At 43.7% G+C, this 14098-nt stretch overlaps 1 protein-coding gene across 1 annotated transcript in view; it reads left to right on the forward strand.

Moving 5' to 3' along the window:
• Positions 1–1747: 1747 nt before the first annotated feature.
• TBXAS1 (thromboxane A synthase 1) overlaps positions 1748–14098 on the forward strand; it is a 149638-nt gene continuing 137287 nt past the window's right edge. Inside the window, exon 1 of the mRNA XM_028106296.2 lies at positions 1748–2020. Coding sequence (XP_027962097.1) covers positions 1932–2020 — 89 coding nt within the window. The 5' untranslated portion in view covers positions 1748–1931. The remainder of the gene's footprint in view (positions 2021–14098) is intronic.

Here is a 14098-nt window from a genome sequence, read left to right on the forward strand (position 1 = left end):
TGCCTTCCGTATTTGAATATAATCTTTTGATTAGGAAAATGCACTTTGGAGTCATACATCCCATGTCTGAGTTTCTTTTATAAAAGGGGGTTACTATAAAGCTTGGCCACATAGTGTTTTTTGTGCAGATTGAATGAGTTAACACATATGAATGCTCTTAGAATAGTAACTGGCACGTAGTTAGTATTCCACTAATGGCATTATTGTTATTAATTATTATTTATGTTTTCAGCCAAGATCCCTCTCCAACTTGACAGCTCCACTCAGATGTCTCCCAGGCATTTCAGACTAAACAGGACCCAAACTGAACTCTTGATTTTTCCCACCAACACCCCATCTTCCCCATCTCAGTAAATGTCACCTCTATACATCAACCCACAGCTCCAGTCAGGAGCCCAGGAGTCAGACTTGTTTCCTCCTTCCCCTTCCCTGTCACATCGCATCCACGGGGAAATTCTGCGGTCTACTCCTAAATATCGTTCAAATTCATCTACTTCTTTCTACTGCCATCCCTGCTCCATCCAAGCAGGCTCATCTTGGGACAAATGAATAGTCTTCTAAGTGGCCTCCCTGCTCTTCCTCTTGCTCCTTTCCAACAAATTCTCCACGCACAGCCAGAATGCTTTTACCAAACATAAATACGAGCATGTTAAAACCCTAAGTGGCACGTAGGATGAAGCCCACGCTTCTCACTGTGGTTTTGTGCTGTCTAGCCTCTGGTGACGGTATCCATCTCTTAGGGAAGAGAGGCCTCCCCAAGCTGGTCTGCTCTACTTCAGTAGGACTGGCCTCTTTCCAGTTCCCACCACGGGAATTCTTTCCCACCTTAGAGCCTCTCTGTCTGTGTCACCCTTTTTGCCCATGGCTCTTTACACGATGGACTCCTCTTCAAAAGAGAATCTCAGCTTCAAGCTTTCCCTTTCCAGACAGATTTCCCCTGCAACACTCCCTTAGTAGGTCTCCCCAGTTGTTCTTAGTCCCAGCCCTGTGTTCGTTCGTGACCTTCACAGTACGGCTCTCAACTTGCAATTACTTATTTATTTGTCTACCTGTTTATTGTCCTTCTCTCCCCTGAGACATTTTCCCAGAGCCTGGTACAACTTCTATTTTTCAAACACTGTCAGCTCAGCACAGAGCCTGGTCCCCCATATATATTGCATGAATGGATGAATATCATGACTCACTCTCTGATACATCCTCCCTATTACTAAAAGTGTAATACGCTAATAAGCAAAAAATGATTCCGTCTTCTTCAGTCAGATAAGCTCAGAACTGGAACAAAGGACCCATGCATGAGCCTGTGGACGCACTTTTGGAGAAATCCTCCAACCCATGATGAGAATGCTGACGCAAGGCAAGATCTTTGGTCTGTTCCATTAGCCGGTCACCAAGGAGCCCTCGGACCCCAGGAACCAATGGACTTTGTGGGATGGATGTCCTCAGTGCCACCAGCATTTTCCATCAGGCTGATATCTGATCCCAGTTTTTTCTGGGACATTCAGAATCTCCAGACCCCATATGTTCATTGAATTATGAATTTATTTTTTTGAAGGGGAGTCTTTCTCTGTAGACTCCTGGTCGGAGTAGAAATCCGTAGTTGCAACCATTTAGTGTCTCAGCAAACATGGGACTAGTCCTTCTGCTAATTCCCTGGGAAGTTAACATAAATGTTTATTGACAGTGCAGTCCTCAAGAAAATAAAGTTGCTGATTCATTGCCTTACGCTGAAACCCTGTGTTTTTTCCCTCCTCTTCCTTCCTCTTTATAAGGAGACACTCTGACGGACAGCACACTTTGGGGACCCCCTTGACGTGTTGTTGTCTTGGTTGCCTGATCCTTCTTCCATCTGCAGATCGTGGTCCCTGTAGCGGCGGGGGATCAGCCTCCCTCTTTCCTCTGGAGGACCGCCCTTCTAGAGACTCTGAGGAACAATGGAAGTCTTGGGCTTTCTCAAACTGGAAGTGAATGGCCCCATGGTGACAGTGGCCCTCTCAGTGGTCCTCTTGGCCCTCCTGAAATGGTAAGTCAGCCAGCAAGTTCCCATGGCCGTGACATTGTCGGTAACAGCAGCCCTGGAGCTTCGCTGGAGCCAGGGCGGGGGATGTGGGAGTGTGTTTTTCTTCTCTTCTAATCTAGAGGGAGTTGAGTATTAACACAGCTTCAGAATTAAAAGCAAACAGCCAGGTTAATCTTTTGCTAAAATGCATGAGATCGAGGTGTCAGGAAAGGCTGGTGATTCAGTGACTGAGAACGCTACACATAATTAAGTTTGAAAGATGGAAAAAGAACAATATTGGAAAGGTTTGGGGAGAAGTTATTTCCTCATATGCGTTGTATCTTCTCACCTTGCTTTTCTGAGACCCACTCCCTGTGGTGGATGTGCTGTGGATTCAGCCTCTCGGTTCATATGACATTAAAAACAAGAAGGACGTAGGAGCTGTCTGGCAACATGGGCCACTTTGCAGGAGGCCACTGGTCAGGATTTCTGTAGGTTTAAGGACAAAGTGGTGGAACTAATTTCCTAGTTTTCTGCTATTTGATAGAAAGGAATGGATTCTGATGAACGGAGTGCATGAGACCCTGAAAGGATCTCAGATTTAACCTGAGAGTAGCTCCCTGTTATCTGGTTAATTCCACAGGAGGCTTTTCAAAGTTTGGCTCTGCCCAAGGCCCGTGTCTGTAGATGGAAGGGCCCACAAGATGCTCCATTTATGCATATTCACCTGGCTGGTTAAACTTACTATAGTCACCCACTCGATCCAAAGCACCTGGATTTACGTGGCTCCAGTTTTTGAGGGGAAAGTGGAAAAATTAATGGAGAACTCAAGTTTGAACAGAATTTCAATTTATGTTTCCGGTGGTAATAAATTCTCCCCTAGATTAATAACTGGGAAAGCACCTTGAAAAGCATCAAGCATTAGGCAAATGTGAGGTATTATTCTTTTGGAATTTGCATAGCTGAAAATGGAATTCACGTTTGATGTTCTATGATGATGAAATGACTTCTTGGAAATTTGGCTCTGAAACTCAGCTTCAGTCCCATTGCTGTTTTTGCTTTTTAACTGGTTTAATTATCTTTTGAACTTTTCTCAGTGTAGCTTATCTTGCCTTGAAACCAGCCAGATACAAAACCAGGAGCCACGAGTAGCTCTCTTTCCCTGCCCCACCCCATTCACCCATCTCAAAGTGTTCCTGTGCTCAGGGATGTACACACCACAGTGCCGACACACAGTAGGTGCTCAGTAGATGGCGGCCACCATCATTAACTGCCATCTATGTAAGCTAACTGCAGAGGAAAACAAGTCTTTAGTGCTCCAGGTATATTTTAAATTTCTTCTTCATATAATTATGAATCTATTTTCCCATCGATAGCTATGTTCTGACCATGGTTCTCAAAGCGTGTCCCGCCTGAATCCTCCAGACCGTTTCACAGCATCAATGTTGGTACTAGAAACTTTTCTACACGATTCTGTCTTTGTTTTGTTTTTTTTTCATTTCTGTGTTCTCAGCTCCCAGCCCAGTGCCTGACTTACAGCATGGCCTCGATAAATGTCTGATGAATGAATGAATGAATTGCATATGCTAATATTGCTCTGGTTGTGGAAAGGGGCATGTGTCCTGCCCGGATGGTTATAATCAGTGTAGATCAGGAAGTCGCCGACAATAACACTGCACCATTCAGCAAGGCAGCTGTGCATCTGTAATCCACTCCCAGGGCCATATTAATAACCTGGGTCAAAGACACAGAGATTAGATAAAGGCATGAAGCAGAGGTGGTAAATAGGAAGTGAAAGCGGACTTCCATGTGCTATCTCAAAAATATTTGTTGATCTGTTAATGTATGCCAGGCATGGAGTGGAGGCTCTCTGGTACAAGGTCAGGAAACAGGAGGTCGGGATCAGATGCCCAAGGCAGGGGGATACATGGAGGCTCTGGGGGTAAGCATGGTGTCTGGAGGGAATCATGCTGAAGGAGAGCAGGCAGCAGAAGATGGTGGCTGTGGCCGTGGCCCTGGAGCTCCTGGGTCTATCCCTTGATCCAGCTCAAGGTAACCATTCTCAGGCTCTCAACCCTCCTCTTCCAGGCAAGGCTCTAGGTAGCCTCTGAACAACAGCCTCCTGCTTGAGTGAGGTCGGGCCTCCCCTCCTGCTTCATTCTTTTGAGAGGACTTGTGGGAGAGAGAGGGGTGCTCAGGGAAAGCTGGAGGTGGACAGATCCCCATAGCCATCTTGCTCCTACGAAGAAACTGTGGAGGGCGGCATGTCCTCACCATTCAAATTCCTTTGTCTTTCCTTTGAGAGTCATCTTGGCCATTGGGCCAGGTAAGATTGTCATGGAGAGCCTAAACTCTGAGAAAGTAAAATTAGGAGGACGGCTTCTTGCCTCCTCAACTGGCCTGAGAGTTCCTGCCAGGGAAGGGTGAAGTCTCATGTCTCATGGCAATTCCAGAAATCTCTATCCATGGCACAGATGTCCTTCTAGCATTTGGTTTAACGGGGGTAAAGGTGAGAGGTACACATTCATGAGCCCAGCACCCAGGACTTAGGGTTCGGTTCCTGCCTCTTTTGGCAGACTCCTCTCCCCCATCCTAACCCCATATCCTGTTCTGAAAGTGGTCATGTTGCTGCATGCGTCCTTTCTTTGCCCTTCCATGCTTGGAATTCCCTTCCTCTTCTCTTTCCTTCAGTGCTCAGTTCAGGGGCATCTCCTCATGGAAGCTTCTCCTGTTTGTCTAGGGCACTTACGAGCCCCCACTCAGTGCTGCTTTTATCATATCTCTCACCAACCCCCCACCCCCCCAATGCCCAGCATGTGGTATTGGTGCAGGTGCATAGTAAATGTTAACTGAAGACTAATTCCAGCCTCTGATCTCTGCTGGTATTTTTCTTGCTGGTTCTTCTCTTAGCCTTCACAGATCAGTACAGATCTTAACAGTTGTGCCTACTCGAGTCACCCCTTTTCCTGAAAGCCTGTTGTGTTTTCAGTTTGTACCAACTCGGTGACCCCTTTTTAAATTGTTGCAGGCTTGCTGTTTCTGTAGCCCCAGCCACCTTGTAGAACAGAGACCATGACGTGTACTTAAGAAAGGCTTCTTAATTGTGACGTGTATATGTGAATTTGGAAAGAAGAAGACAAAAGAGGCAATTTCATTTAAAAAGAGACCATTATAAAATAGGCTTAGCATATTGCAATAGTTTTCCTCAAGGTGCATTTGACACAATTTTCAGCAACACTTATTTAAATCTACAGTTGATGGGGTATCAGGAGATCAGAGCTGCTCCAACCGGGGCTGGAGATGGAGCAGGCATATAGAATGTATTAGCCAGAAGTACGTGAAGCACATACAAAGGTGATTAACACACATGACAAGACATTTTCAAAGCTCCTTTTTCTGGGTAATATTGTTTGAAAGTCTTACTTCTGGAAGAGATTTGATGTACAAGAAATAAGTGGTATGAACTCAATATTGCTAGAGGCAACCTTAACTTCTAGTGTATTTAAACTTTCAAGCACACCTAATACTTGGCAGCTGGATTCCTGTTGGCAAAGATTGCTTTATTCTTTAAAAGAGTATAAGGAAGTGGCCCAAATATTAACAGTTTTTCTTCCTTGGTGGGATTACGGATGATTTTTATTTCTTTTTTTAGTCTTTTGACAGCTTCCACATTTATTTCATGAGTATGAATTACTGAGCAAAAAGTACAAAATAAAAAAAGAGAGAAACTTTATTAAAAAGAGGGGGAAGTTGCTCTTCTCTACTAGTGAAGAGGAAACCAGTTTTATGCTTTGGGTGTGGCATTTTCAGGACTATAATCTCATTATTTCTACCAATAGAGTAGAATGTACAAAGGGAATTCGGAGTAATGGTAGAGCTTCTTGGCTAATGAGGCAGTGCAAAAAGCACTCCATTAGGTAGCTAAACAGTCAAAGAAGGTAAATATATGAATACACTGGAAGTTGAGAACTGCTGTCTTGGAAAGATGCAAGAGCTTTTAATGCCAGGCTGCATTTAAAGGTCAGGAGCCTAAGACTCAGAGGGTATGAATCAACTGGTTGTTAAAATAGGAATCAGGCTGCTTTAGGGCTCTGATCAAGTCTCATTCTAACACCAGGCTAAGATTGGTTAAGACCAATAAAGTGTTATTGGTGATTATTAAGACATATGACTATAATGAAAATCACTGTACCTGGAAGTGTCTTTCTCAGAGAGCTTGCTGTACATACGGGAAGACTAATTCTAAGCCCAGACCGTGTCTAGCAATCTAGATAATCTAGTCCTAGACTATATTCAAAAGAAACCATTGCTTTCTGGGAGGCAAGGAAGGCTTAATATCCACCAATCACTCAGCATGATACACTGCACTAATAGAATGGAGCAAAAAAACATATAATCATCTCAATAGATGCAGAAAAAGCACTTGACAAAATTCAACTTCCTTTCCTGATAAAAATTCTCAGTGGATTAGATATAAAAGGAATATAACTCAGTATGATAAAGATTGCATATGACAAAGCCCACAGATAACTTTATACTTGACAGTGAAAAGATGAAAAATTTTTTCTCTAGGATCAGAATAAGACAAGGATGCCCACTCTTACCACTGCTATTCAATATAAAGCCAGAAGTCTTAGCCAGAGCAATTAGGCAAGAAAAAGAAATAATAAGCATCCAAATTGGAAAGAAAAAAGTAAAACTGTTTGTAGATGACATGATCTTGTGTATAGAAAATGCTAAAGACTCCATTAAAAAGCTGCTAGAGCTAATAAATGAATTCCATAAAGTTGCAGAATACAAAATCAAACATATAAAAATCAGTTACATTGCTTTATACTAGCAACAAACTATGTGAAAAGAAATAAAGAAAATAATCCCAGTTACAATAGCATCAAAAAGAATAAAATACTTAGGAATAAATTTAACCATGCAGGTAAAAGATCTGCACACTGAAAATTATGACATTGATGAAAGAAACTGAAAAAGATACGAATAAATGGAAAGATACCCGTGTTCATGGATCAGAAGAATTAATATTGTTAAAATGTCCCTACAACCCAGAGTAATCTATAGATTCAATGTAATCCCTATCAAAATTCCAATAGCATTTTCCATAGAAATAGGAAAAAAATCCTGACATTTTTATGGAGCCACAAAAGCAATCTTGAGAAAGAAGAACAGAGCTGGAAGCATCACACTTCTGGATTTCAAACTATATGACAAAGCTATAGTAATCAAAATAGTATGGTTCTGGCATAAAAATAGACATATAGATCAATGGAATAGAATAAAACATCCAGAAATAAACTCATGCATATATGGTCAATTAATTTTTGATGAAGCTACCAAAAACACAATGAAAAATGGATAGTCTCTTCAATAAACGATGGTGGGGGAAACTGGATAATAACATGCAAAAGAATGAAACTGGACCCTTACCTTATACCATATGCAAAAAATAGCTCAAAATGGATTAACAACTTAAATGTAATACCTGACACTGTAACACTCCTAAAAGAAAACATAGGGGATAGCCTTTTGATATTGGTCTTGGCAATGATTTTTTTGGATATGATACTAAAAGCACAAGCAACGAAAGCAGAAATAAACAAGTAAGACCACATCCAACTAGAAAGCTTTTGCACAACAAGGAAAACAATCAACAAAGTGAAAAGACAACCTACAGAATGGGCGAAAATATTTGCAAACTGTATATCTTAGAAAGGGTTAATAACCAAAATATATAAGGAACTCACACAACTCAATAGCAACAAAACCAAACCAAAATAACCCGATCAAAAAATGGGCAAAGGAACTCAAGAGACTTTTTTTTTTTAAAGATTTTATGTATTTATTCGACACAGAGAGAGAGACACAGTGAGAGAAGGAACACAAGCAGGGGGAATGGGAGAGGGAGAAGCAGGCCTCCCGCCGAGCAGGGAGCCCGATGGGAGCCCGATGCGGGGCTCGATCCCAGGAGCCTGGGATCATGACCTGAGCCAAAGGCAGACACATAACTACTGAGCCACCCAGGCGCCCCGAGACACATTTTTTCAGGGAAGACATACTAATGGTTAACAGGTATAGGAAAAAGTGATTAACATCACTAACTATCACGGAAATGCAAAGCCAAGCCAAGAGCAATCACCTCACACTTGTTAGAATGATGATCATCAAGAAGACAAGAGATGACAAGAGTTGGCAAGGATGTGGAGAAAAGGGAGCTCTCGTGCACTGTTGGTAAGAACATACATTGGTGCAGCCACTATGAAAACAGTAGGCAAGTTCCTCAAAAAACTAAAAATAGAACTACCACATGATCTAGCACGCCCACTCCTGAGTATATATCCAAAGGAAATGAAATCAGCATCTTGAAAGGATATCTGCACTCCTGTGTTTGTTGCAGCATTATTCACAATAGCCAAAAGATGGAAACAACTTAAATGTTATTGTCCCATGAATGGATAAATTGTGGGTCTATATGGACAATACTATATTATTCAGCTTTTAAAAAAGAAGGAAACCTGCCATTTATGGCAACGTGGATGAACTTGGAGGGCATTATGCTACATGAAATAAGCCAGGCATAGAAAGACAAATATGGCATGATCTCACATAGATGTGGAATCTAAAGAGTTGACTCACAGAAGTAGCGAGTAGAATGGTGGTTGCCAGGGGCTGGAGAGTGGGGGGCATGGGGAGATGTTGGTCAGAGGGTACAAACCTTCTGTTATAAGATAAACAAGCTCTAGATATCTAATGTACAGCGTGGCAACTGTAGTTAGTAATAATGTCGAATACGTGAAATTTGCTAAGAGGGTAATCTTAAGTGTTCTCACCCCCACAAATGGTAACTATGTGAGGTGATGGATATGTTAGTTAGCTTAATTGTGGTAATCATTATACGAGGTATACTTATCTCAAACACCCCAAGTTGTATACATTAAATATATACAATTTTCATTTGTCAATCATACCTCCATAAGCTAAAACAAACAAACAAACAAACACCACTGGGCTGGTATAGAGCCCAGCTGAGACCTCTTGAGTTTGTCAGAGCAAGGAAGCCACATAGGTGTTCCCTGGTATAATCAGAAGGAGAGGGAGAGGTGTCTAGCTGCAAAATGAGGGTATTTGAAGATCAGGTTGGCCACCATTTCCCAAGTTCTGTTCCTAAAAATGTTTGGGACATTAAATAGAAGGCAAGCCTTCTTGAGATAAATAGCATATCAAAGGTCCATAATGTTCTGCAGTAAAGAAATCTGTTTAACTTTATTTAACCCAGTTTTTCCTGAGCTTACTGTATTAAGAAATGCAGTGTATGGCCATAGTGAGAAGGGCGGTCTCGACCAGCTGAGACATTCCCTTGAAAAGAGTGGTCAGACATGTTGGTGGTGGTCAGGCGGCTGCGTGGCCTGGTGGAAACAGAGGGGCTGTGGAACAGAGGAATAAAACATGCGGAAGATCCTTTTGCAAGCTTTGAGGCTCGAGGGTTGATGATGGTTACTTCAGGGCATGGAGGGTGTAGAGTCTAGAGGGTAAAGGAGGGCCAATGTGCAGGTTGGTTCCAGTTCAACACTGAAGTAAACGAATAACCCCTGCTGTCTGACAATGGCAGGAATGCTGCCCTGGGAGGTGGTGAGCATCCCTCCACATCCACTGGGAATGCCACCAAAGCACTTCCTGCATGGTGTGGGTGCTTGGACCACGTGTCCACTGAGTGCCTTCTGGATCTAGACTCTGTGCAGGGGCCAGTCTGTATGGAACCAGCCATTGCTGGTGAAAAGCAAGTCAGATGAAATTCAAGTGGTCCACTAGGAACTGCTCCCTCTTCTGCCCGGACACCCTACTCATCCTCAGCAGTGGTTCCAGGGGAGAGGAGACAGTGTCCCAGGAGCTGGGAAACACTCTCACAAAGCAGCTTTTTGGGGCCTCATTATGGCTTCCTGCACGACTCTATTCTTGCCTTCCAGCCATTGCTCCTCAGAATTTCTGGGTCGCCAGCTTTTCAGAGGTGGCTTTGGGAAGCAGAAGGGTCTGGGGTTGGGGCAGGAAATATAAGGAAGAATTTACGTGGCAGAGGAAAGGAGGGAGAAAATTTCGGGGGAGGAAGTGTCACAATGTCAGGGTTTGTAACATTTGGTGGAACAAAACATTAAGGGTGTGAATAATGGACACATTTTAGAAATACATCTTAAAGGCCATGGACAATTTCCAGTGCCCCAGAGCATCTAGAGAAGGATGTGCGCTAGTTCCCTTTTTAATTTTTTGTACTTTTTCTTTAGGATATGATGGGCACTTTGGTTTAATAACTCAGTGATGAGCTTGGAGATAAAATTGAACCTGCTTAGGAAAACTAGGTCTGTGCTTCCTCAAGGACCATTTTCACAGAATATTATTTTTTTGTTTTCTCTCTTTTAAATAGTTATACACAATATCCCTAGCCTTCCCCTCACTTTATTGATTTTCCAGAATGAGAGTACGAGGCGTGACTATAAAGTAACATGACTGATTATTTTAGCATACACACCAGAACTTATACAGCCAAATGAATTTTATGACCCTCAGAGGCATTTTCCTGATAGGCTAAACCTTTGCTGCAGATATGCCGCTATCAGAAAACACATTCTTAGCACTTTTCTTTAGGAGTGGTTCTTGGTGTCTAGAGGCAGTCTTTTGACAGCCTCAAGGCCACCAATTGTTATCTTTTTGAGAATGAATTGATTTTTTTAAAACAGTCCAAATTTTGACGAGTAAGCGATGAGACTGGGCAATATTATTTTTGACTCAAAATAAAATGTGATTATAAAACAATAAGCCTCCTTGTTGTTCACTCAAGAGGTTTTTGAACCAGGAAGCCCAGGGATTCTGTGGAGGGGCCACACTCATGGGGCATATGCATTGTTCTTAGCTTTTTGGTTTGTTTGGTTTTAAAGAAAACAACAGCAATAATATTAATACTTGTGGTCATCCTTCCTCCTATCTTGCGAGGAGTTCAGACTTCTTGTAGCATCTACTCTTTGGGCAGAGATGAAAGAAGAATCTCATTCATTCTATAGACAAAGCAAATAATCAGATTAATGTTAGCGCCCTTACTGCGATGCTTGAGGATATGCTTGGTGCTGCTTGCCCCGGGAGAACAGTGGCTCTTCCAGAAATAAAGTTACTGAATGAACCCTTCCCTCCACCCCTGGATGCATAATAACAGCCATCTTCATAGGCTGCCATTTGCCACTGAGGGTAAGTGTCCTGTCTTTAGGAACCTGAGCAGTATTGCAGGGATTTATATGTATAATGTATACCTGAACATGGGGACAGAACTTTGGAAAGAGAAGGGACAGGGGACAGTTGTTCATGCTGCTGTGCATTGGTGCTTCCATTAAGAGCCACCTCATTCCTGGTTTGCCAGAAATATGTGATGTTGCACAATTTCTCTGGGGTGGAGTGTTGGCTGAGTGGGGAGATGCCAGAGCCCTGGGCTCTCGGCTGTCTTTGGTCTCCTGGCAGAGTCTGGCACAGGGCCACACTGCCGAGCCATCCTCAACTTCCATATGTCCTTGCAAAGGTATGTCTTAGGTTTCGCCTTAGTGGACAGCAATTCCTGAACATGGTCCCAGAAGGAGGATGGCCCTTTCTTTGCTCAAAGGTGTCTGGAAAAAAGGTGTCAGAGATGCCCTGAATGCAAAGTCAACCTCAACAAATAGTGGCTTCAACCAAAACCCTCTTTTCTGAGCACCACTCATAGACACCCTGGGGAGAGCCAGTGCTGTGCACGAAAACCAGCCTCTGCCCCCACATGTCAACATAAAGGTGCCCTCAAATCCTCCCCCGCATTTCCCTCCTGCCTGCACACAATATGCCCGTTCTTCTCTCTACTCTTGTTCACTCATCACAGTCCCTGCTGTCTGAATGTCCTCTCTCTGCTTAAATCCTAGCCATCCTTCCAAACCGTACCAAATGTCGTTCTTCTTGAAGGGGACCTTAACCAAGCCAGCCCTCAGGAGCCCTGCCCACCTTGAACTTCCGTAGTGCCCCCCTGTGTCTATAGCCGTCTTGATATTTACCGTATTATCTTATTGTGTATGCATGTGTCCTATCTTCCTAGCCTGACTCTAAGCCCCTGAGCGCAGGGCTGAATCTTAAGCCAGTGAGTGCCTTGTGCACAGTAGCTGCTCAATAAACGTCAATGACCGTCACCATGCCTCGGGTCACTGGGATGCACGTGTGGGCATGTGAGCCCCGGGGATGGCAGGATCAATCTCCCTCTGACTTGCTTGCACGCTAGTGGCCCCGTATTGCCAACACCTAGCAGAGTGCCTTGCACATGGCTCACTGAAAGTGTAAATAAATGACTTCTTAGTTCACACGCTCATTGAATGCTGAAGGTTTTCAAGGCAGTGTGCTGGTTCTCCCTCATTGATGTGCAGTGGATCACATTCTCATGAATGCAGATGGATAAAGTAATTGTCACACGAGAAATTGAAGAGCAGGGCTCCGAAGCAAAAGCAGAGGACAGGACAGAATACAGGACACAGCCATGAAGAGGTGGCGTATGGGGGCTCATAGAGCTCTTGGGGTCTGAGCAGGGTACCCTGACAATAGTGTAGGGGAACAGGAGGCATCCAGCCCTCAGAAGAGAGGCATCAAAGGACAAACACCTCCTCTTTCACTGTTCTATTGAACACTAATCCCCGCAGTTTGAAGCAATGCTATCTAAACTCTTTACCAACGTCCACTGTTTATATTATTTCCCCGCAGGTCCCATTGTCTAAATAACAATGCATATTTAAGTAATGATTGGTTGATTTTCCCATTTTAATCATTCTAAGACAATGATAGAAGCTCTGCCAATGAGAATAGCTGATCAATGAGATAACCAGCATTAGCGTACCAAGTTATAATTCCACTCCAAAGCAAAGAAACTTGACATTTTCGTTAACCTGCACCATCTTACTGTCAATAACTGCGCGATTTACATTAGACTCTTCGAAACATTGAAAATATCTCATGTGTCCCCTTCCTACCTTCGCAAATCAATAGACATCTGGGGAACCCAGGCTATAAGCATTGTAAAGCATAGTCAGTTTATACATTTCCAAAATTGGGAGCATCATCTCATGACAAAAGGGATGATAAAGGAAGGTAACTGGGAAATTCTCAGGAGAAATATGGCACCGTGGAAATCAGCTAGGCCTTTACAGTTTAGGACAGATACACTTTTTCCACCAGAAAAAGTCCCTCCATCCTTGCTAGTTTCCTCATTAATAAGAGGGGGCTGAGAGTCCCTACCTCTCGGCATATGGCACTTTGCCGCCTGGCCACCTAGGCCTGCTCTCACTCACCCCTAAGGGCCAGCCCAACCACAGTCTTGCCAGTCTTGTTTCCTAAGTGGTCCTTGAATTGTTCTTTCCTCCCTCTCTGCTCTTTTACTACTGTAGGCCAGGATTTCAAGAGCATCCCTTGGCTGGCAATGGCCTCCCAACTGGTTTCCCTGCCTCCTGCCTGTGTCCCTCAACTTTGTCCTGCAACTCTGCAGCCAGAATCACACCACAGGAGCTCACCATTGTTCTGCAGAAAACCCTTCCATGGCGCCCTCCTGCCTAGGGAATGAAGTCTCCCTGGCCTACTGCCACCCCAGCCCCCTCTCTGACCTGGTCCCTTCCCCCTCTGCATGTTCAGCTCCCATGGCTTCTCGCCTGACACTCTCCTCTCTGGTGCTCACAGTTCCTTCCAGACTCCATGCTGTTTACCACCCATTTCCTTCCTTCTATTGGGGTACCCTCCCCACCTTGGTGCAGGTGAGAGCCTCTGCATTCCCTGTGCTCCTGGCCCCGCTGCATCTGGTCCCTTCTCTCGCTTTCTTTCCACTTATCTAAGGTGAGCTCCCCAAAGGCAGGACTTGGCCTTACACACCTTCCATCTCAAGTGCCCAGCATTGTGCCTGGGTCACTTAGTACACTTCTACTGGGTAAATAGACACTCAATTTCTTGTTGAGCCAAACCGAATTGAGAGATAATATATATAGAATTCTGTGTGGCGTGGGTTTGGCATATAGGGATTCCCAATACATGCTAGTTGTTCTTTGCTGCCAGGAATATCAT

This window comes from Eumetopias jubatus, unplaced genomic scaffold (genome assembly GCF_037043125.1).
Source record: "Eumetopias jubatus isolate StellerSeaLion01/CBP00866 unplaced genomic scaffold, mEumJub1_p1.0 scaffold_14, whole genome shotgun sequence".
NCBI lineage: Eukaryota > Metazoa > Chordata > Mammalia > Carnivora > Otariidae > Eumetopias > Eumetopias jubatus.